Source organism: Trematomus bernacchii, unplaced genomic scaffold, assembly GCF_902827165.1.
Source record: "Trematomus bernacchii unplaced genomic scaffold, fTreBer1.1, whole genome shotgun sequence".
Lineage (NCBI taxonomy): Eukaryota > Metazoa > Chordata > Actinopteri > Perciformes > Nototheniidae > Trematomus > Trematomus bernacchii.
This window is the reverse complement of record NW_022987778.1, coordinates 1886278-1910908: the sequence shown is the minus strand read 5'-3', so window position 1 is coordinate 1910908 and position 24631 is coordinate 1886278. Positions and strand designations below refer to the sequence as shown.

Below are 24631 nucleotides of genomic sequence, written 5' to 3'. Positions count from 1 at the left end.
CCCCCCACAGGACGCCATCACAGAGACACCCCTATGTGATCCAGGAGACTGAACCTCCTTCCTCACTCCCTTCCTCACCTCCTCCCCTCCTCATCTCCTTCCCTCCTCTCCTCTCAGAGGACCCTCAGACCTCCACAGACCCTCTCCCTCTCCTCCCTGAAGACCCAGCAAACATAGCTCTGTTTGTGGACGTTTCTCCGAGCGCTGACCTCCTGAACGTCCTCTGCCTCCCCCTCCCCAATTCCAGAGTTTCCTCACCCTTTCTCCACAGCAGCCCCCACCCTAAAGGTGCCTCTAAGCACCACCCTCACCGGGGTCCCTGTTTGCGTCACCTTCCAGTTCTACACCCCAGAACCAGAACCCGAACCCAGAGGAGACAGCAAGTGGTCCAAAGAGACTAAGTGAAGTGTTTTGGCCGTGCTGCTCTCTGACAGAGGATCTGTGAGGGTCTGAACGTAATCTGATTAATTGAGACATTAACAGCAATTATTCTGCTGTTTGGTAAACAATTAGTTTCTTACTCTTCCTTCCACGGATCCTAAAGCAAAAAGTATGTGCTGGGCACTAAGTACGGCAAAGTACTTGGTGTGAAAGCGGCTATTGTGTTCTTTTTAACCAAATATCTCTCAGAGGCAGTGGCGAGCCGTCAGGGCCCTCTAGGCCCTCTGTGAGGGCCTAAGATATTCCAAAAAATAATATTTAAAAACATTAAAAAAATATATATTTTTTTTAAATATATATTTTTTTAATATTATTTTTGTTATATTTTTCATTAGTTTTACCGAAAAAAAACTTGATTTAATAAAATAACATTTCCAAAGAAATAAATCCTTCGAATCTGCCTGTTCAGTCTCTGTTTGAATGTCAGTTACTATAGCGGGCCTCTCTGCGATTCACAGAGGGCCCGCTATAGAGTGGCGAAGTCCCTCCCCTTCCGGTTGAGCCCCATGGGACCTTATTTCGGAAAAGTTATGCATTGAAGTCAATGGAGAGAGAAAGATTATCTTTCGATCCCGTTTGAATTGTGCCACGAATTACACATATGATGTTTGTCAATTTAAAAGATAATTTTGCAAGTCAAAAAAATTAAAATGTGTCGTAAAACTGTGAAGTAACACATTTGTTTGTGTGAAAGGCTCAATGAACTACATCTCTGGTCAACCACACACGTCACCAAGATGGCCGTCACTACTGTCTTGTCAACAAACGATTGACTATCACCACAATGAAACACGTCCTGAAGAATGTCATGCAAAGCCTGCCTTCCTTTGATTCTCTCTGAACTGCCTGGTCGTTTTAATGTTTAATGTCAACCATTTGTGCAGATAGCATGAAGTAGAAAAGATCGCCGATGCTAACGTTAGCGTTAGCATTTCTCCCCCGGAATTAAATGGTGTATTATAGAATGATCACACCGGTGACAGTACTATTCAAAGGGTTCACGAAATATGACTACTACTCTTACTGTTTAACATTTTGGGTTACTTAATGTTACTTCATGTTAAGGCTAATAAAAATGACAAGGCTGTAATGCTAACTAACGTGCTAGCTACTAGCTAGGTAGCTAACTTGATCAAGCCACTCCTGGTCGTTTCATCAGACGGGAAGCAAAAGAACGAGCAAGACCCATTGCTGGTATAATAACAACCTGGTACTAAGCACACAGGCATCTTGTTAAAGTTATCTTATCTTAGCCAGCGCCATATAGATAGATTATATCTATATTGCGCTGATCTTAGGTATCTGAATGGTGGAGGTAAACAATTGTGACATCACTTACGCGACTCTGGGATTTGTAGTCTTTCTAGTTACGTATTTTTCATAGTCTTATATTTCAACAGTTTTACGACAAACTGTGACTTTTTTGACATGGAAATGATTTTTTAAGATTGACAAACATCATATGTGTAATTCATGGCACAATTCAAACGGGATCGAAAGATAAGTTTTCTCTCCCCATTGACTTCAATGCATAACTTTTCCGGAATAAGGTCCCATACCCCGGAAGTAAGTGGGAGGGACTTCGCCACTCTATAGTAACTGAACGAGAGAGTAATGTCAAATGACAGTACAATTGACCAATCATATCTTCCCTCTAAATGGGTGGGTTTTATTATCGCGGACTTTATGACGAGTTCCGCCCGCTGTGAAACTTTTCTTGTTTCCATAGCAACAACAACTTCCTGTCAACAGCGTGAACTCGCCTTCAAAATAAAAGCATGCCAAATTACACTTAAGATATACAACTGCAATGAAAGTAACAAACACAATGCAATATCATTTTCAATGTCAAAGAACACAAATTGGGTTCACAGGTGTTGTTTTGTGTGGTAGAGGGTCGCTGTCATTGATGCGTTTTGCACCCTGGGCCTCTGTTTTGATATTCCGCTGAAGTATACGCTGTGACGTAATAACGTCTTTTTTTCGAGGGAAGGGGTGGGGGTCAGAGGGCCTAGGTATAAAGCTCACGGCTCGCCACTGCTCAGAGGGGTGTGGGGAGTGGCTCCTTATTTTCATCTAAAGTAACAGACAGAGAATCAGCACTTTTGAAACAGGGCTGAAACAGAGGGGATTATGGGATGCTGCAATGATCTGTTTGGTGTTTGGAGCCAAACACTTCAGAGACATGTTTTGTATATATCTGAGAGCTATAATGTATTGATGAAAAAGAGTATAATACTGTAGTTGACCTTTAAGTTCAATTTGAAGGTATGTTTACTTTCCTATTTTTTTTTATGTTAAGCGACTACAGCTTACTTCACTACAATTACCTTATGACTTGTTACTGGGACCTATCCAGAAAAAGATAGTGAAGATTAACACCTAAATAAAATGCAAGAAGTTGTTATACAGTAAACTTAACCCCAAAACAATAACATTTGTGGCCTTGTGCCTTGTGATCCTTACAAATGAGTCTCAAATAACAGAGTTCCCTTCCATGTCAAGAAATAAACAGCATAGGTTGAAATATCATTTTAATATCAATTCAAAGTCTTCATAAATGATCACTGACAGTGTTAACGTCCGTAGAGACATCATGCCTGATGATGCACAAAATGCAGCACGCCCCACTTGTTTTTTAATCACAGCTGACCTGTTTTTTTGCTGTAAATATAAAAGAGACACAAGTGCCATCCAGCTGAGGTTAGACTGGATTGACTGCATGTGTACTTTAAACCATAAAAATACTATGATTACAATTAGGAATATTTGAATCAGATGTAGTGAAGGAGAAATAAATAAAGAATATCATACAATAAATACGTAAGAAAAGTATGTAAGATACATTTTTATTTGTCTATTTTGAGTTAATGTGTTCCTTCATCACACCCTTTGGCGTCGCTGTGGGTTTCTCTGCACTCAGTTGCAAGGAGCCAAATCTCGCACAAAAGCGCGAGGTTTAGAAATCACGTTCCTCTTTCAACTAGCCTCCAAGATGGTAGGTGCTATCATGAATCCCTGTGCTCTGAAATGTAGTTAAATCTATGCCCATCCTTGTTCATTCGTACTGCAAACTATCATCTAATGGCGGGCTACTGTACAGACATATACTACGAACATTTACTGTATGATTTGTCCCGTGATTTGTTAACATTATGGGGATTTGTGAGCGGTTTACTGTGTGAGAGCTGGGGCCTCGGATGTAGCCGTCAGCTAACACACACACTGTCTGAACTCACATGTGTTGACCGCGTTAACCAAACCTCTACATTATTTATAAATGTGACTATCTAGGTCGCTTTTAAAAACGTTAAAGTGCTCGAGAGTTGTTGCTAACTTCAATTTGTTTTCTTAACGTGCCAAGCGGTTACAATATGCTGGTTAAAGCTGTTGTATTAGCATTAGCTTCCCGAGATGCTAGACAGCATGAAAGCAGACAGTTTTTAAACTGAGTTACAGCTTGTAATGCCACGTTGGAGTAAAAAGAAAACAGCATACGAATATTTGTGTAACTATTATAAGATGCTATAGTTTCAAAGTGAATGGCCTGTTGATGTATCCATGTAAAGTAGGTTGTTGTTTGGCCAATGTAGCATGGCAGCTAGCTCCAAGACCACATCTGTACTGAACTTTTATATGTATTCTAATCGATATTTAATCTTTATTTACAGCCCACCAAAGCGACCAAGACCCGGAAGCTCCGTGGACATGTCAGCCACGGACATGGTCGTATCGGTGAGTTTCAACTTGTTTTTTTTAAGATGTCTTCGTAGATGTATAACTGTTTGAGACACATGGTCAACTTGTTTTTTTTTTATACCAACCCCACAGGAAAACATAGGAAGCATCCTGGAGGTCGTGGTAATGCTGGTGGTATGCATCACCACAGGATCAACTTCGACAAATAGTAAGTTCTGCAAGACATGTTGCATGAAGGGTTGTGTTGGATAAAAGTTTTCGGAGGGTTTCTAGATGGTAACATGGGCAAGACGAGTTGTGCTAAAAACACAATGTGAAAGACTGCGATCTTACATCCAGAGAGTTTTTCTTATTAGTAACATTATGGTTAGAAACTAGACGTTAGACTTTAAGCATAGTTATAACAAAAAAAAATGTTGGGTGACTTTCGTGTTAAGTTTAAAAATGTCTATTATAATCACGTATACACATATACCCCAACAACTCATGTGTAAGCAATATACTGAGCATTAAAGCGGAGTGCACACTAATGTCATATAGTGACGTTATGGCAATATTCAATACAATTGTCACATATTTTTACTATTTTCATGCTCCCCTGACTAGTATATAATAAGAATTTGCCCTCTAAACATTTTGTTTACAAATATTGAGGGCACTGCCGAGTTTCAGTCTAGGAGAGAATGGATTAAGAACATTGTTTTTTTGCTATTCAATTTGTTACTCATTTGTAAAGGTGATCTGCACTGTGCTCTGGATTGATCGTTGGTATTATTGTTGTAGAGACTCAGAGTCTCACCCTGACACTCATAATTGTCTTGGTGTGCTAGAGTTCTCTTAAAGTGAAGACTGGTCCTATTCACCGACTGGCTCTTTGTAGGCCAGTCACCCACATGGGCAGTTACAAACGTTACACACTAAATATGACATTTCTGTCACCATTATGCCTAGTATCTTTGCTTTATTAACAATCAAGTCTGGAGAGATTGATAAGAAAAGCACTTCCCTTAAATAACAGATTACTTTCCAAACATTACACCTCTAAAAAGCCTCCAAACAAAAGTTGTTTAGCTTATGTCCATTTAGGTTACACAGCAGTTGACCTTTTCTCTCCCCTCTGTGTTTCTCCTCAGCCATCCTGGGTACTTCGGTAAGGTCGGTATGAGACATTACCATCTGAAGAGAAACACCACCCACTGCCCCACCATCAACTTGGACAAGCTGTGGACTCTGGTGAGCGAGCAGACCAGGATCAACTACGGCAAGAAGCCCGACGGACCCGCTCCCATCATCGATGCTGTGCGCGCTGTAAGTACTGACCCACATTCTTCATGAGCATAGTGCCAGAGCAGATGTTTTAGCTGACTCTGGCCTTTGTGGTGTACTATTTGGGTTCTTTAAGTATTGGCATAGGTGAAAGACAACTTGAGGTGTAGTTTTAATATATGTAATTGTTACAACAGCTGTAGAAAAACATATTTGGTGGCAGATGGCTTACTTATTGGAGCCAATTCTCAATCAACTGGCCACAGTGTCTAGGAAGACTTCACAGTGCCGTTGCTAGATCTGATCATTGGTAACTGACTACATTTCAGTTGAAGTAGTGTCATTGGTGTATTTATGACACGCTTGATGGATAAAGACATAGTCAATAAGAAAGCTTTGCCAGTGTTGTAGTTTGGTCAATGTCACTGTTATCTGACATGTGGCTCCTGTATTAGCTTTGTTCAAAATGAAGCCATGATGAAAACAGCAATGCCTGACACAAAGGAAAAGATTTGCTAAAGAAACTAAGTCTTACATGCACAAACCGTTTTCATTGATACTTTTATGACCAAACTATTATCATTGTTGGTATATTGCAGCCCATACTGTAGTGTTTTAGGCTACAATAACCAGTGCTGTCTCCACAAAAACCAAACGATTAGAAAATGTGTTAAACTTAAGATGTCTGAAAAAGAATTGCTCAACTTTGTATTTGATAAAGATTTGTTGAACAAACTTCAAGTCTTTTTTTTTCATTAGCACAACTTAAATGTTTTGCGGCAGGACATTACATGTATGTTGTGATAGATGGTAGTCCAGTTAATGTCGGGAAGTCTTGTATATTTTATTTTCACAACAGCCTATTTGTAAGCGAAAACTCAAGCTGAGTACATTCCAATGTCATTTTTATCTAGTGATGTTATGGCAATATTCAATCAAATTGGCACATTTTACTCATTTCATGTTCCATTGACTGGTGTACGTTTTCACAAAAAAAACACGGCCAAGTTTCAGTCTAGGCGAGAATGGTTTAAGAACATTGTTTTGTTGCAATTCAATTTGTTACTCATTCGTAAAGGTGATCTGCACTGCGCTCTGGATTGATCGTTGATAATATTATTGTTGTAGAGACTCAGAGTCTCATCCTGACACTCGTGATTGTCTTGGTGTGCTAGAGTTCTCTTAGATTGAAGACTGGTCCTATTCACCGACTGGCTCTTTGTAGGCCAGTCACCCACATGGGCAGTTACAAACCATTACACACTACATCTTACATTTGTCGCCATAATATATATCCTTTATTTAACCAGGTAAAAGTCTCATTGACATTAAAATCTCTTTTTCAAGAGCGACATGGCCAAGAGGGCAGCATGAACAATGTTACAACAAATGAACACAAAACGATACAGGCAGACGAATACAGCGGTCGTAAAAGACAAATGAAATGGCACATTAGCCAGTTATAAACTTGCACAATTTTAAAACGACTAATGCCCTGTGTGCTGTTTTTCTGATGAGGAAATGGTTCATAATTTTGCCAGATAAAATAGCCTTTGTGCTCATGTGATTATCTAGTTGTATTAATGTCTATATTTATTTTTTACAGGGCTACTACAAAGTCCTGGGTAAGGGCAAGCTGCCCAAACAGCCCGTCATCGTGAAGGCAAAGTTCTTCAGCCGACGGGCCGAGGAGAAGATCAAGGCAGCTGGAGGAGCCTGTGTGCTGATGGCATAATGTTCCTGTCAGTGTGTTTTTGGAAAAATAAACTGTATAAAAAGAACTACACGTTTGTCATGTCTGATTTAAATGACTTGTGTTGTATTTTGAGCGTCTGTTCTTTGAAAATGACAGCAGCCGTATCTGTGGCATGTTCTAATTAAGTGGTTATTTGATGATCGCTTCAATCATTATTACATTGGGATAAGTGCGTTGTTGGCACCACTTGAGCTAGAGTCCACTGTAAATATGACTGCAGTTTAGCTGTGTTTTTATCAAGGTATTCAGCACAGTTAATGCAAAGTATTGTCTTGTGCCAAAGAAATGCACTTCTACTTCCTGGTTGTCATTAAAGTTTTGCAGGATTGAAAATGCAAATTATCACAGGACTCAAAGAAATAACAAAATCAATATACTATTAAACTTTAGAGTACATGCTTATGGTATTTTATTTTCAAATGCAAAGAATTGACCTCGGTTAGACTTCAAGGTTAATAAAATGTGTTCATTTACATGATTGCTTTCAGTGATGGATGTATTCAAATCATTACCCTAAAATTGCAATACTACAGTAAAGAAGTACTCCATTACACGGAACAGCCATGCATTCAGAGTCTGTAGCGATAATACAATATTAGCACTGTTATATTCCTAAGTGGCACAATACATTTAAAAAAAAGTACTGGTAAAATAGAAGCTGTCTTATAGATCAGTGGTCAGAGCTGACAGCCAACAACCAGTGGGGTTGTGGGTACGAATCCTGAGACTGGTAGACAGTTTCTCCAGTAAAGTCTCTCTGGCCAAACTCATATCTTAACCCCAAAATAATGGGAAAGATATATATACTCGTCCAGATTAAGCATTATGCAATTGTAAACCTATTTTATGCAAATGCATTCATACCATCAAGTATGAATGTTTTATCAATTTGGGTTCAAATCCCGAGCATGGCAGTACATTCAAACCCCACTGCCTCCCCCTTCCTTCCAACACTATATCTGGAGACTGACTTCTCTGAAACGTAGAAATTGCCTATAAAGTGGCATCAATTAAAAGTACTCGAGTGAAATACAAGTATTTTTTTTATTTGTTACCACTTATTCAAATCAGTAAAGGTGAAACATCTCCACGTAACCTTACGTACGGTGGGGGCGGGGCTTAACATGCAGGATTTCCTGTCCTGTCACTTGAAAACATCACGGCTGTGTGCGAGCTGAATTTCTCAAGCTAAATCAGCAAAAAAGCGAGGAATACGAGCAGAACACTGAATCTAAAAAAACACAGTTTCCTCTTTATATATTATGGACTTGTTGCTGACCGCCCAGCTCTGAGTGCGTAAGGTAAACACGTTAATAATCCTTCCTAACCCGCCACTTGTTGACGCAGCGCCTACAACACTCACGTTGTTGTCACGTATGGAATGGAATCTTGGAATGGAACCGTAGGATGGAACGATGGAATGAAACGTGGAATTCTGTGAAGTTTCGGTGTTTCAGTTGATTCAGTGAAGCGAACGGTTGACTGTTTAAAAGAGAAAGTAAGTAGCTGATGAGAAGAGAAATAAACATTCTGAGTGGGGCGGGACTTTGGGGTAATCTTCACGCATGCGCTGTGACCCAGATGCGTTTACTTGCAATTTATAATAACATGTGGAATTGTTGTCTTTTTGGTGTGTGACTGTTATACTTTTGTTATTTTTAACCACAGTTGTAAAAATAAAAAAAGGGGATGTACCTTCATATCTTTCTTTGCCAGTCCAAAACATACCCCCAAAAAAGTAGTTGTAGTCTGTAGGCCTTTCTGAGTTTCTTAAAACTGTCTATCAAATTTGGGTAGCAACCATTTTTGTTATCATTTAATCTACCAGTCACTGTTTAGTTTAAAAAATAATGATGATTGTCTGTAAAATGTCCATAGGGAAAATATGAATCTCATGTGTAAGAGCCTGAGGGCAGGGGATGCCTTCACTATGCTTGTTGTATCTGGGAAATATTCAGCTTGATATCAAAGCATACTAATTAAAAGAGGTAAATACGTTTTTTCATGTTTGATTAAGAAATGGTGGATTATCAAAACTGTTACAGATTTGTATTTGTTAATCACGTAAGTAATCCCTACAGTTCTATATTAAATTAGTACAAAAGACAAGAATATCTGTAATAAAAACCCTCTTCTTAATGTGTGTACTGTAAGGAAAGAGGTCTGCTTGTTCCTCCTCTCAGGTGAGGGGCACCTTTAGTGAACTCGATCTGTTCATGGAAAGCCACACCTGGCTGGAGTCGTCCTTGCGGCGCTCTGCCAGTCTGGGTCTGGAGGTTCTGCAGCGAGCCTCCAGGAGAAGCGTCGACTGGAGCAGCGTGGAAGCTTCCCAGACCCCCACCACCACAGAGGAAGACACACAGATCCCTATCAAGGTGCCTGTTTTATACTAACCCCACTATCAATTACATTAATGAGCTTGACTTCACGTGTTGTGCCTTAATTCTCATGCTCTTCTCCAGAGACCACGCTCAGAGCTTGATGATGTCTTTGCAACCATCGCAGACTTCATGGCCCAGACGACACATCAGTGCAAGGTCAGGGATTGTTTAGACTGGATTTATATGCTTTCAGCCACAAGCACAGGGAGTGAAATGTGAATATTTTCTGTGCTGCAGAGGTTTTATGAGTCTGGCTCCTGCACTGAGCCCTCTGACACTGAGAGGAGCCATGTGTGCAGGTTTCACTCACGGCCAGCTGCTGGGATTAAAACACCTGCACGGTCGGCTAGAAAACATGAAAGGGCACCACAGAACCAGGTAACAAGAATGTGATGTTGTTTCTCTTTAGTCATATAAAGCTTTTATCTGTCAAAAGATATTTCTTTGGTTATAACGAAGACTCAAAGGAATAAAACCTTGTCAATGTAACAGTTACTACGGCTAATGTCTTGGCAAACAGTTTCCCATAGCTGACTTGTCGGTATTTTAGACTTAGTTTGGAGAGAGAGAAATGTTGGGATCCTTAGTTTGTTAATGTTCAATGTTCTTAACCAGGTCAGTGTAAGCAGTTTGAACTTCCCTCGCTAATTTACAGGTTAATAGTTGTATTTTTTGCCTCTACTGTGACATGTCTCCATGCTTTCATGTGTATTACATACTCAAAAACCTATATAATACACTACAGGAAAAAAAGCGATTACAGGGCCTCTTTTAAAATTCAAAGTCTTGTTTTGTTCAGGGTCGTGTCTCTGCAGTTGGTGAAGATTTCTTCATCGAGGTTTCCCCGGGGACGTACGCTGTCACTGCCTCCATGCCGGAGTCACAGCAGCAGACTCAGATGATCAGTGTCCGAGCCGGAGAGAGCGTCGACCTCACCTTTAACCTCTGACCCCTCTCCTTTAACCTCCAATACTAAAACTGACCAATGCTCATTCTGTTTGTGTGTGTGTGTGTTTATTGCTTGCTTTTACACTGCATTAAGAGTTTACATTTTATATTGCATGAAGTCTACAAAATGTTGTATTTGCTGCACACGGAGAAGCCATATTTGTATTGCTATTGAGTATTTTATTATGTTGTTTGTGTTTCCATATTCTACTTTTAAACATCATGTAAAGCTCTTTCCATATTTTTACTTGCACTTATTCCACATCAGTGTAAACAAATAAAGTATTTTTTTAACCGATTTCTTGTTTGTTATCTTTATATACAGCTACATTAGGCGCTTTCACACCAAGTACTTTGCCGTACTTAGTTAATCAGAACTTAGTTAATCAGAACTTAGTTCTCGGAGGCGTGTGGTGCAGTGGGTTGTGTGTTGGTGTTCGGATCAGGGGGTCACAGGTTCAAACCCCACTACAGTCAGCATGTCGTTGTGTCCCTGGTCAAGACACTTTACCCCAAATTGCTCCTGTGGGGATTGTCCACAGTGTTGAGTATGTAAGTCGCCTTGGATAAAAGCGTCTAACAAAGTGACATGTAATGTAATGAACTAAAGAGCAGATCGCGTTCACACCGGAATAAGTCCCTGAGGGAGGATTAGGCAAATCACTTATTCTGCTTTGGGTTTACTGGCAGGCCGCAAACAACTTCACGGCGTATACACCTGAAGTCCCCGGCCGGAAGTCCCCGGAGTTGGGGACTGGCTTCTACTTCCGAGTAAATCGCCAGAACGCCGACACCTCCTCTCCACCGCTCCCGTGTTTTCTTTTGTGTTGCCATAAGTTAGTCTCTCTCCGTTTCTGCGCTGGGCTAATGCTAATAATGCTAATGCGAGGAAAATAAAATGGTGGCTTCACAAAACTTTTTGGGAGTTTGCAATTCGCCCAGCTAATCAGAAATGGGAACCTTTTTCTCCCACGAAAGTACCTGCTCTCTAGCAGGGACTGAAAAGGGGGTGAAAAGGTGCTCATGAACTAAATTCTAGTTCCGGATTTTTTTGGTGTGAACGCAAATTTTCGGAACTATATCGTAACTATACTGGGAAAAGTACTCCGGTAAGGTAAGGTTTAACTTGTACACTGACAGATTATTGTAAGCAGTTATCTAAAATGTTCCAAAAGTGCTAAACTTCCCTTTAAATTATGCAGAAACACAAAAACGTTCACATAATTTGGGATTTTATTTGATATTCATTGCTACAGTATTTTTGTAAACATTAAAAGGCAGTGACCTCATTGCAAATACATGATTTTTGACTAGAAAATACATTACAACATTATAAAATATATAATAAACAATTGCAATAGATTGTGTTGGGTTTATCAGCTACACTTCACAAGAAATACAAATCCTCCTCTGTTCTCCAAGACTTATTTCCAGCTGTACACGCAGAACACGTCTGTATTTCTGTCATGACAATACTTATTTATAAGTAACGAGCTATAAATCACATTCTATCAGAATAATAAAGTCTACAGCACTACACGTTCTGTTTATAATGTATTTCTATACATTCTACTGTAGACAACAGCTACACATCATATAGGCTACTATAATGCTGTTTTAGTGCTTTGTAAGGAACCGTTCGTAGGGGTTAGTGCGCTGATCTGCAGACAGAAGTTCGATCCCACAGCCAAAGTGTCCTTGAGCAAGAGATTTTACCCCAAATTGCTACTGCAGGCATGTAGTCTATTGTATTGAGTGTATGTACGTCACTTTGGATAAAAGCGTCAGCTAAAAACCATGTAGTTATATAATAAACCGCTGCCGTCGTGTAAAAATAAGTAAAGTGAGGGTGGATTATCTGACTGTAAAGGCAGTAAACAAAGAGAGAAAGTGAGAATGAATAGGGTGAGAAGTTGATGAGAGTTACCTAATTAGGCATCTAGTTTTAACAGTATATTGTTGTATTGCTTTTGGTAGGTATGTTTAGTTGTTGTTGTTGTTGTTGTCAGAGGTCTCTGAAATCAGGAGAACTGTTGTGCCAAAAGAGAAGAAGAAGCAAAATGCATGTCACACATTGTATAAAAAAATGTGGTATCTTTTTAACAAACATTTCAATAGGTACTTTATTTAAAATAATATAAGTTGCAAGTTTTGTTTCTTTTCAACAATTCTGCTGTGTGTATATGAAGTATAATTCACAATCTATAAAGGAGGATATATGTATCCTTAGCCAACACTCTGTTAAAGGTAATACAATCTTACCTTTCATTGAATGGCTTTTTTGCAAAATGAAGTTGCTCCCTCACCATCGTCCCAAACACCAACATCTGCTTTTCAGTGTCAATTACACACTGAGGAAATACAACAATTTAACAACAAATCATTCATCAATCACAAAAGCAATTTGATTTTGTGCAAAATTAAAGACAGGAAGCAGATATGCATACACAAAGTCAACTACAAGCTGTTTGGTAGCATGTTTAATGTGCAGCTGCTTTTAAAAAGTAATACATAATCAAATAAGATATGTATAAATAATAAGGAGCCAAATAGTCTGGGATCTATGCAGTTTATTTTCTCAAGTATAGAGCCTAGAATTGTTCTTCAGCATCAAGGGACAAAAGGTTAAATTGCATTTTGCCTATCAAATAAAAATACATTTAAATGTAATTTAGTAGCAAAGAAGTTGTGTGTACAAACTCTTAGCCATGTATCTTAACATCCCTGTGTTGCTGATGATCTTAAATCACATGTGTCAAACTTAAGGCCCGGGGGCCAAATCAGGCCCTTGGTGGATTTAATTACGGCCCGCAGGATAATTTTTAATTACTATTAGATCTGGCCCGCCGGTATATTGCACGCACACCTTCACTCCATCCTGAGGGTCTCCTCAGCTCAGAGCCTGACTCCAAACATTGATGAACTTGCACCCAAGATGAGATGCCAAGTATCTGGCTTGAACTAGCATCACAGAGCAGCACACTGAGTTTACATGGATGTTTCCTTCTGCACTTTCTTTCTTGAGACAACAGGGCATGTTTGGTTTTCTCTTTGAGGGAAATAGTTTTGTTGAAGCTGTTGTTGGCCTGTGGGAAAATGTAATCATAAGAAATGACTCTGGAAAAGCTGCAGATAGAGCCATAAGAAATGAATGCAACTGATTATTTAATGTTTAATGTTGTTTTTATAGGCAATCATTTAAGCTTTGTTAGTTCCAGGTTTAATATGTGCAATAAGTTCATTTCAATACGTATTGCAATAAACATTGAACCAGTCCGGCCCTCGACTAGTACCCATTTTTTTATTTTGGCCCACTGTGTATTTGAGTTTGACACCCCTGTCTTAAATGATTTACCTTTAGTGATTTTAACGTCTTGTTTCCCAGGGACATCAGTGGTCTGTTACTCTCTGCAAAATACATTGTGAAAAATGCATTTAAAGCACTGGTTACAGATACAAAAAATACTGTAATCTATAATCTTTAGTCTTATTCTCCTTCCTTACCTAGGATGAAAAACGGACACATGACTCTGAGTTTCCCAAGGGTCAGGCTGAGTTCTCGGATGTGTCCGTCGACACAGAGCTTCCTCTGAAACGGAAACCCGTCCACCTCCATTTTGTTCTCTTCAACCAGATCTTTCAGACTTTGAGAGGAGGAAAAGATTACTGACTGAATAATACTGAAGGGTCTAATGTTTGTCATGTATGCACATAATGAAGATCTCACCATAATCTCTCCACAGTTCGTGAGGACATCAGGTTCAGTTTGCAGCCGGTGTCGATCAGCACTTTTACCTCCTGTCCTAAACACTTTAAACAATAAAAAATAGACAATTAAATATTCAGCAACCGAAAAGCAAAAACATAAATTGTGCAAAAGATGTATAGCAGTTCAACACTTCATTGCAAGTATCTATCTAACAACTTATCCGTTTTTTCTCTTGATTCATTTACCCCGCCACATCCAAACTTTCTCTAACTTTTTTACTAAATAAATAAACAAATAAGTAAGTGCACGTGGGTTTGGGAGAGGGTCTTTTAAAGTTTCTTTTCAATTCCTCTTCTCTGTTTCTCACCTTGTATGTCATTCTTTTCATTATTAATCTCTCCTTTTTGGGTGCTGATAAATGGTTTAACCTCATTCAATTGCTTGTGATTTGTTTTAACGCTGCCATGAGTATTATTGTAAAGTAAACCGATATCTATCTCCTTTGCTCTCTTTTTTGTTGTTGTGGGGTTGTCCCTAAACTTATATTTCACGTTGCTAATTCCAATTCTTATCAAGCAATTGCAATGGAATGAACTCTTGAACTAATCTACATATCTCTAATATATACATATTTAGTCACCTTGCAGGGCACATAGACGAAATCGTCCTCCTCTTCCTCTTCATCCTCGTGTGAGTTGATGTGAGTGCAGCTCAGACTGATCCCTTCGTTGTTCATTCTGCCCCGGGATAACTTGGACTCCAGCAGGCGCTTCTGGAGAATATGATGTGGCTGCTACAATAACAAAGACAACATGTTAAAAATATTATAAAGTCTAAAATATTACTTACTTCTCTCATCATCATTACACCATATCATATTCAAAGATAATCTGATATGTAAACAGGGTGTATATTAGATAAATTATATTTTATATGATTAAGCATTGATCATCAGCATAAGTATGTAGTAACATGTGAATGTAGTGTATTATATCGTGTTAGAAAACAATAAAGAATGTATGATATAAGATGTACAGGGTGACATGTAGGCATGGTAATATAATATAACAAAATCTGCAGCCAAGTAATATATAAAAACAGTTATATATAACAGCAATAGTTGTATTTTATTTCATCTCATTATACTTGAATTTAACATTTATTTGATTTTTAATTTAATTAGTGTAGTTTTTTAATTTATTCATTTTTAAACGTTTAATTGTTTTAATATGAATATTTTTACATTTTACCTTTGATTTCATTGTGTTTTATTTTACCTTTCAATTCATTTTATTGTATTTTATTTGTAAATGGAGTAACTGTCACGAAACCGAATCCCCCCCCTGGGAAATACCTAGTGATTCCGATAGTGATTCATCATCACAGTGCCCATGTTTACACCAAAGGCTTATTTAGTATGACCTTACATTAAAATAAAACATAATTCACAAGAGGCTCACCCCCTGTGTGGATGTCCCCAGCTTCTTCAGCCCGTCCAGCGGCAGCAGGTCAGCAGAGTCTCGGTGCAGGAACTGGATCGCCTGCTTCAGCCTCCTCTGCTGCCTCACCGCCGCAGCATCCAGACCCCCGGAGACCCCCCTGCTCTCCACCCGCATCCCGGTGAACATGACCCGGGCACCAGAGGCAGGCCGAGCCGCTGTGTGTGTGGGTGTGTGGGTCAGACTGTGTGTGTGTGTGTGTGGGTCAGACTGTGTGTGTGTGTGTGTGTGTGTGAGCCGAGTCTATAAACAGGAATCCCCGATGATGAGTTAATGGAGAGGAAAGACCCCCATCACGAGCAGTGCAGGTAGTCAAGTCAGACAGGTAATAATGCGACTTCCGGTCTACGTATTCAAAATTAAATTAAAATCCGTACTATTAAGATAAAAGATAAGATAAGATAGTATTTTATTGATCCGAATTTGGGAAATGGTTGTGTTGCAGCAGCATAAAAGACATGGCATTGTACAATAACAATGAAAAAGACTAGAAATAAACAAGAAAGTAGAAAATATACATGTTGAGTTTACAAATTAACAATAACAAAATATAAAGTAAGTTATTATATATACATAAGTATGTGAGGGATGGAATATTAAATATTCAACTGAATGTATAAATGTAAAATGTACAGTGTGATTTAAGTCCAAGAGAAGCTATGGAGCAGCAGAGAGTTCTCTGCCAGCCAGAGGGGATTTGTTATAGAATTATTTATTAAATTCATTTGACATTTCATCAACATGAAATAAAACGCTGTCTGATGTTTATCTACCTAAAGGTTTTGAGAAGTAGGCTTGAACAAAGGACCACTATCTGCTTTTTCATTCTTGATTGCGATGCTTTTATAAATATTTTTGATTTATTTACTTTATTTTTGATTTATTTACATTGATATTTACAACGTTCCCGGATATACTTTATTAGTTACTAAATACTTTGTCTGTGTCTTTCATTGCTTTGCTCTGTTTTATGCTAAATGTTAAAAAGAAAGCATGGAATGAGGGCTTTTATTTTGAAGATACATCCGGTCTGTTTTAGTGTCTCATTGATTTCAGTCTGGAACAAAAACGTCCCTTTATTAAATCGTGACTCCGTGATGTCTTGGGAACCTTACCGTGTTACATAACACTGTTGGTGGTAGCTCATGTACATTATATAATTTAAATGATACTTTCCCAAAGATGGGAGAAAAATAAACTCTTTGCATCAACAAATCAAAGCAGAATATTTTATTATAACAGACTGATTTCCCTTACCCATCCTGAGAAATTGAAGCAATAACTTTATCTTATATAGATAAGGGGGAAAGTAGAAATGTTATTTCCTACTCATTACTCACATGTTTCTACTTTTAGATGAGTTGTTTTAATTGTCCTTTATTAAAGCTACGCAGTTAAATAAACATAGTAAAAATAAATATCCCTAAAATATAATAGAAATATTGTAGGCTTTTGGGGAAAGTGTGAACGTTGCTCAATTAAATCCAAATGAATAGCATCTGATTTCTTAATTAATTTCCTAATTGATTACGTAAATAATGGGTGTCTGAGACTTTCGGGAAGCTTTTTTTTAGGCTATTACAAACTCAAATTCAGAAGCAGTATTGTTTACTCCATTCTAATCATTTCAAAGCTTTGTTTAGATACTTTTCAGACTATTATCAGTCTTCAACAACTCATAAATATGTATAAAATAGTTCGAAGATAAGGTTCTTATCTGATTGTATATGTTTTATTTTGATATATATATAATAACATAATCAAAATGAATTGTAATAAGAGTCAAACACGTTCTCCTGATATATGTGTACATTTTTGAAATTGCACTTCATATTAAGAGTATAAGGCGTTGCTTTCATTTACTTGAAATCCTGTAGATTAGGTTTCTTTTATGGGTTTTCTGTGTTTATCTGATGCAAATGTTGTAATGCATGCATTATATATTTCGTATTTGTCTATCTTGTGTTGTTCTCACATTATAACCCATCGACCTATTTAGGTTTAGAATGTATTTAAGAGCTGCAATCCAGTTTTGCACGCTGCTCTTGGTTTGTATTTCAGATGTGATGCTGTGTGTAGTTTGTTCTGTCAGATACAGCTGCACATCTCCTCTCTTCTTCACTGCATTGCCCACATTCCCCTTCTTTTTTTACCCACACGACCTTGTTTTCAACATGGATGCCGAAAAACCTCCCCACACATTGCTGTTTATGTTGCAGCCAAACAAACCCATTCATCTTCCTCAGCGCACTGCGGTTTGCAATCCACAGTGTCCGTTTGCTATCGTCTTTAATTGAAGCTTAAATATTAATTTTTCTAACAACGACACAGCGCATTTTCAGTCAACAATACGAAAATCGACGCGGAATGGCGTCCGCAAGGGGCCCGGGAAGATGAATAGCAGCAACACAGAACCTCGAATTGACCAATCAGAATGGGAGCTAGGGTCTTGCCAACCAATCAGCGTGTCTGGATTGGTGGAAAGTAGGCGGGTGCTTCGTGTGCAGCGTTTGCTGTCAATTGAACTGGATACTGCATTGGAGGCGGGACCCCGTTCATTCCTATGGTAGTTACTCGGCGACGCATGAAGCCAAAAATGACCTGACTCTCGAGAGCAAAATTACCCGGATGTGGGCCCATAGAGCATGCGCAGTTGAGTTTTCCTTAGGCCCTGCCTCCGATCTCCTGCTATCTGCTCAGTCAAATGAATGGCTAGAGAAAATAACTCTGAGTCAGCTTTGAAGCGCATTTTACAACATTACGACCCTAATGATTTAAATATGGGCTACACAAGTGTTAGTACTGGGTAGTTGATTCAGTTAAAAAAAAAATACCCGCTGATTTACAGACGTATCTTACCCAATGTAAGTCAATAGGAAAATGTATTTGTTGCCCCAATGAAGCTGTAGTACCTCCATTTGACCACTACGAGAATTTGCTTTATTGTCCGGTGCACTTCCTGGGCGGTTTGTGTCATACATGTTCCCGGCGCGTGGTGGAGCGTTTCCTGCACTGGTGCATGGTGGTCGAACAGGAGGAATTGTTGGAAATATTTCGGAGGTTAGTATATAAATTGGTTTTTTACCCAGTGTGCATTATTCCCACAGCCATCTCCGAGAGGCAGAGGGAGAGACGGGCTGTGAATGGGAGTCATAACACGGATGGGAAACGCAGTTTTAAGATGATTTAAAAATGACATCCAGCGAGTCAAAATGCTTATGTTATCGTTAATTAGCTCCGTGTTGTTTCCTACTTATATGTGAGGCTGGGAGCTTCGTGCAGACAGCTAGCTAGCACCTCCAGCTGCCACAGAGCCAGCTGAGACTTATATCAACTTTAAATATATATATACATACTCTCATTGAAGTCACAATATGCACCATTAGTTTGCTAGTTAACCGCTTAAATAAAGTCGTGACAGCAGCACCGGGTCCGTTGGCGTAGTTAGCATTGTTGTTAGCATGGTGGCTAATAACCACCCTACTTCGTTGTGACATGTAGTTTCTGCTGTGATATAAAAGAGGCTGTCAGTGTTTCAACATTTACAGGAAAACGGTTTACTACACGTGTTGGATAGTATTTTATACGGGTGACAAATGTGGCAAGTCATAGTTGTGCTAACATCTTAGCTTGCTCGCCCCCCCTAAATGCTATATTCAAAATAACTAGCGCCAAACTATAATGACTGCAGTGCACAGTCATGTGTTTATTAATAATCATATTAAAGCAATCAGACGAGAAGGAATAAGCAGTGGTAGAATATAAAGTGCATATACACTACATTAAGTACTTATCTTGAGTATTTCAATTTGTACAACTTCAATACAATCCATCTTAAAGGACTCATTGATAATATATATGTAGCCTAGATACTTTTCAAATGAAGATAAACATTAATATATATATATAAATATGAAAGGTTTGACAATGGAGAAACTATTTGCTGATATAACTTTTGATCATTTTATTTAAACATATATAAATTGATCATGAGGTTGGACAAAACAAAACATTGGGAAGGTGTCATTACAAACCAAACAATACATTGGTAAATAGAGAAAATAATCACCAGAATAATCCCTCATGACAATTATCATAAGTTAATAGTAAAAAAGTATATTTATCTATTGACGAAATCAACATTACTGTACATGTAAAAGTGTTATTATTTTAACGTTGAACTGTTTTACCATAGCCAGTTGATAAATGAGTCAACAAACAACATAATGTCTAAATGAAAGTGAAAGAAAAACTAAATAGTTAGAAAGATTAGAGCACATGTGTCAAACTCAAGGCCCGGGGGCCAAATCAGGCCCTCCGGTATATTGCACGCACACCTTCACTCAATCCTGAGGGTTTCCTCAGCTCAGAGCCTGACCCCAAACATTGATGAACTTGCACCCAAGATGAGATGCCAAGTATCTGGCTTGAACTAGCATCACAGAGCAGCACACTGAGTTTACATGGATGTTTCCTTCTGCACTTTCTTTCTTGAGACAACAGGGCATGTTTGGTTTGTTCTTTGAGGGGAATAGTTTTTTTGAAGCTGTTGTTGGCCTGTGGAAAAATGTAATCATAAGAGTGGTTTTTATAGGCAATAATTTAAGCTTTGTTAGTTCCAGGTTGAATATGTGCAATAAGTTCATTTCAATACGTTTTGCTATAAACATTGAACCAGTCCGGCCCTCGACTAGTACCCATTTTTAAATGTTGGCCTACTGTATTTGAGTTTGACACCCCTGGCGTAAAGGATGAAGGCACTACAGGTCAGCAAATAATTAATACAAAACGCTTTTAATGAGATGTTTGGCCTATACAGTAAAAATAGGAAGGCATATCATTACATAACCTTACAGAAGACATTATAAGGGACACATAAAAAGCAAAACCAATGAATGTATGTATTGACTTGGCATGATGGTCTGGTTGCTTTTCAAATCAAATTTCAAGATGATATGCTAAGGAAAAGAAGAACTTGCTTTATTGTATTTTAATGGAATATTTGTGAGAATTTTATATAAACGTTATATAGGAATATGCACGATCAACACAACACGATAAGGGCCTTTAGTTGAGTAATGCTTTATTATGTCAATATGAGGCTTTTATAATAAGTGGTTACTATGGTTAAAATCTAGTTAAGACCTTCAGTATTTCAGATTTGGCTTTATATTTTGCATATTTGAATAATACGGATACAAGCGGGTGGGTTTTCTCTGCAGGGTGGCTGGCGTCTCCCTTAGGGATAAGGTGAGACGTTCAGTCATCCGGGAGGGACTCGGAGTTGAACCGCTCCTCCTTCGCGTCAAAAGGAGCCAGTTGAGGTGGTTCGGGCACCTAGTAAGGATGCCACCTGGGCGCCTCATAGGGAGGTGTTCCAGGCACGTCCAGCTGGAAGGAGACCAAGGGGTAGACCTAGGACCAGGTGGAGGGGTTATATCTCTTCGCTGGCCTGGGAGCGCCTTGGGATCCCCCAGTCAGAGCTGGTTGATGTGGCCAGGGAAAGGAACGTTTGGGGCTCTTTGCTGGAGCTGCTACCTCCGCGACCCAACCACGGATAAGCGGGAGAAGATGGATGGATGGATGGATGGATATTTGAATAATGCACCAGTACTTTAATTTGTTTGTCTTATTTGAAGCTAACATAGCTGCAGGATTCTCGCTGTACAGAGTTTGTATTCTCATGGTTGATGGCAATTATTATATGAAATGTTCTTATGAATGGGCATTGCACATGTGCATCAACACACCACTGGTTGTCACATCTTGATGTCTCTGTGTGTTAACTGGACCTGAGGACTCCAGTTTAAGTTTGTAAAGTGTCCCATGCTTGTGTCTCCTCTCCAGCAGGTGAAGCATGCTCTTAGCCCAGATAAACCGGGACTCGCCGGGAATGGCAGAGTTTCACGATGCCGACGGGCAGCCGGTCACCCTCTGTCTGACGGAGGCCGTGACTGTGGGAGGTGAGATCCTGAACATCAACTTGTCAATATATTGTTATAAAATAAGACTTGAAGTGGACAACTGGCATATTTATTTTTATTTCAAAAGGACTTTATTAAATGTGATGTTTTTAATTTACAGCTCTTGACTAAATAAGACAAATGAGTATTGATTCTGTATAGAAAAATACAAGTGTCACACCTCAAAAAGAAGGTCTGGAATACTATATATTTATATTGAGTGATTCCTATACATAATATAATGCGTGAGAAATACATACACAAGAAAAGTAGCTACTGGACATTTTATTGCCCCTTTTTATTCGATGATTATGATTATTTTCTCACAAAAGAGTGAGTTTACCAGTGTTAGATCTTTATCGTCTATTTTGAAAAGTTATGATGTAGTTCAAATTGCATTTAAAGCCATAACATTATGATCTTCTCACTAAAGATAATTAAAACATCTTCCCCAGATGGCGATCAGATAGAGAGCATGGACACGGTGAGTCTGCAGGCCATCACTCTGGCAGATGGATCGACTGCGTACATCCAGCACGACTCCAAGTCTTCGTTTTCGGACGGACAGATCATGGACGGCCAGGTGATCCAGCTGGAGGACGGCTCCGCAGCCTACGTTCAGCACGTGTCCATGCCTAAAGGAGGTAAGAAGACATTGTTTATTTGTATTTAAAAAGGATGATTTAATGCCATCTTGTAGAACACATTTGGAGAAAGTAAAGCAAAGCAGTGGTTAGTGCTGATGAAGTCGTTGTGTCTCACTTCATGTTGTTTCCTGTTGTAGGAGGGGATAGTTTACAGCTTGAAGACGGACAAGCAGTTCAGCTAGAAGACGGAACAACAGCCTACATTCACACACCCAAAGGTAAGAACATTACGTTTATTTCATCTCTGTTCCTTAGGCAACATCAACGTGTCTCATTTCAGTAATTTGTTTACACATTCATGTAAAGGAGTCAACTTTAGGAAAATCGAATTCAATTTAGAATATGTTTCTCTGTTGTCCGCGTTCATAAAGAATAAAACAACAGCATCAGAGCACGGTGCAGAGTCTCTAGATGAGTTTACAGTAGTCCGTCGTTCTTATTATACATCCATGTTGTAGTCCGCTGTATAGAGAACTGTAGTTTCCATAGTTTCCCCACAGCAGCAGACGCACATTCATGACGTCCGCTGGCGCATCATAAACACGTCGGATAGTGAAAGTGCAGTCGGATTCTCAAAGCACTTAGCAGCTTCTAAATCCTTTTGAATTCTCATAGCCACTATTCCTTAAAGGTGGGGTAGGTAATTCACTTCAGAAACACTTTTTGTTATATTCCATGGAATGCTCTTAACATCCCGACAGCAATGAATACATGAAATGCTTTGACAATAAATACATACAAATATGTCATCTGTGGAAGCCGTAGTACTGTAAAAAGCACGACCAATCATCTGAGCCGGCCCTGCTAAAATAACTGGATGGCCTACCTGCCTGTCAGCCTTCCATCTGTGCACAAACTTATCTCGTGCCCTCATTGGTCATGTGCGCGTTCGTGTGTGTTGGAGGAGGGCCTCTGTAAGGAAGTCTGAAGGAAGGGGCAGATTTTTTCCCGTTGTGTATTTTCAAATTCTATCGCACTCGAGCTGGTTTCTCCATTCTTACCCACCCTACCTTTAACCCTGTGACGTTTCACACAGAGGTCAAGGAGTAGACGACAGGAGCAGATTTTTTGGACTATTCAACCTCAGTTTTCCTACTGTAGCTCAGTTCCTCTCTCTACAATATGAACACCCCTCCTCTTGTTTCTGTGCAGATGCATACGAGCAGAGCGGCCTGCAGGAGGTGCAGCTGGAGGACGGCAGCACCGCCTACATCCAGCACACCATGCACATGCCGCAGTCCAACACCATCCTGGCCATCCAGGCCGACGGCACCATCGCTGACCTGCAGGGCGAGGCCACCTCCATCGACCCCGAGACCATCAGCGTGCTGGAACAGTACACCACCAAGGTGATCCTCAGGGTGCTGCTCTGGGGAACCTGACATGTTTTCACAATGTTTAGTACTATGTATTTTCTTGGTGTAACATTTTTGCAGATTTGTACAACACACTGGCTGTGAATGTTCATAATTAAGAATATATTGTAACAGGAAGTGCTCTTTTCTCCTCCTGTCAGGTGGAGAATATAGAAAACCCTCTGGGGTCATACGGCAGAGTGGAAGCAGACAATGGCGTCCACATGCGGGTAAGAGTTTCTTTTACTTAACTTTTCTAAATATTACCTTTCCAGGTTAACCAGCGCAGTCTAACACATGTTTGTTCAGATTGTAATACAGGGTCAAGACAACAGGTCAGCCCGAGCCACACACGTAGGAGAGAAATCTTTCCGCTGCGAGTACGACGGCTGTGGGAAGCTCTACACCACCGCCCACCATCTCAAGGTGAGCGTGTGTTCTGTGGTTGTGTGTGCGATTGTTGTTTCTCAGCCCTCCTGCTACACAGTTGTGTTTCTTTGTCCTGCAGGTACATGAACGATCACACACTGGAGACAAACCGTACATCTGTGACTATCCTGGCTGCGGGAAGAAGTTTGCAACAGGTAACTGTGGAGACTAAACGTGTGCTCACTGAACTGTCTCATTATCCTTTTGCTCATTTGCATTTTCTATGTTGTTGACTCTGTACATACATCATCTAGTGCACTTCTGTCTGTCCTCTGTTGCACTCACTGAGCTTTCCTCCATTTTCTCCTGTTAATTGTGGGGTTTCTTTGGGAGTTTTTCCTCGTTAATGTGAGGGTCTGAGGAGAGAGGGTGTAGTATGCTGAACACACTGTAAAGCCCCTTGAGGCAAATACGTCGTTTTTGATATATGACCACATGAATAACATTTAATTTGGTTCACCCTACTTAAAACCTTTACACATTGAACACGTCTTTTTTGCAACATTGCATAATTCTCTCTCCCTCTCTCTCTCTCCCT

The 24631-nt window shown here is 39.5% G+C and overlaps 4 protein-coding genes and 2 non-coding genes across 6 annotated transcripts in view; 5 read left to right on the top strand and 1 right to left on the bottom strand.

Annotated features, from left to right (window-relative positions):
- The first annotated feature begins 3383 nt into the window (after positions 1–3383).
- rpl27a (ribosomal protein L27a) lies at positions 3384–7190 on the top strand. The gene is made up of 5 exons (XM_034149299.1): positions 3384–3439; positions 4113–4176; positions 4273–4348; positions 5274–5448; positions 7013–7190. Exons 1-5 carry the CDS (start codon positions 3437–3439, stop codon positions 7139–7141), a joined length of 447 nt encoding a protein of 148 aa, XP_034005190.1. The 5' UTR covers positions 3384–3436; the 3' UTR covers positions 7142–7190.
- Positions 4920–5049, top strand: LOC117497340. Its single transcript, XR_004557368.1, has one exon. It is a non-coding gene; the product is annotated as a small nucleolar RNA SNORA3/SNORA45 family (small nucleolar RNA).
- On the top strand, positions 6531–6660 carry LOC117497341. The gene has a single exon (XR_004557369.1). It is a non-coding gene; the product is annotated as a small nucleolar RNA SNORA3/SNORA45 family (small nucleolar RNA).
- Positions 7191–8278: 1088 nt separating the features above from the next.
- Positions 8279–10789, top strand: akip1 (A kinase (PRKA) interacting protein 1). The gene is made up of 5 exons (XM_034149304.1): positions 8279–8660; positions 9346–9537; positions 9625–9699; positions 9781–9921; positions 10343–10789. Exons 2-5 carry the CDS (start codon positions 9379–9381, stop codon positions 10490–10492), a joined length of 525 nt encoding a protein of 174 aa, XP_034005195.1. The 5' UTR covers positions 8279–8660; positions 9346–9378; the 3' UTR covers positions 10493–10789.
- Positions 10790–11744: 955 nt separating this feature from the next.
- On the bottom strand, positions 11745–15863 carry LOC117497309 (nuclear receptor-interacting protein 3-like). Its single transcript, XM_034149262.1, has 7 exons — positions 15661–15863; positions 14841–14993; positions 14219–14301; positions 13996–14135; positions 13847–13899; positions 12754–12842; positions 11745–12521 (listed from the first exon to the last, which is right to left on the bottom strand). Exons 1-7 carry the CDS (start codon positions 15826–15828, stop codon positions 12497–12499), a joined length of 711 nt encoding a protein of 236 aa, XP_034005153.1. The 5' UTR covers positions 15829–15863; the 3' UTR covers positions 11745–12496.
- A 2817-nt stretch (positions 15864–18680) lies between these two features.
- The window catches only part of znf143b (zinc finger protein 143b), a 16485-nt gene continuing 10534 nt past the window's right edge, over positions 18681–24631 (top strand). Inside the window, exons 1-8 of the mRNA XM_034149265.1 lie at positions 18681–18759; positions 21547–21662; positions 22118–22306; positions 22447–22527; positions 23462–23658; positions 23826–23894; positions 23974–24090; positions 24173–24248. Of these exons, the coding sequence (XP_034005156.1) occupies positions 21557–21662; positions 22118–22306; positions 22447–22527; positions 23462–23658; positions 23826–23894; positions 23974–24090; positions 24173–24248 (835 nt within the window). The 5' untranslated portion in view covers positions 18681–18759; positions 21547–21556. The remainder of the gene's footprint in view (positions 18760–21546; positions 21663–22117; positions 22307–22446; positions 22528–23461; positions 23659–23825; positions 23895–23973; positions 24091–24172; positions 24249–24631) is intronic.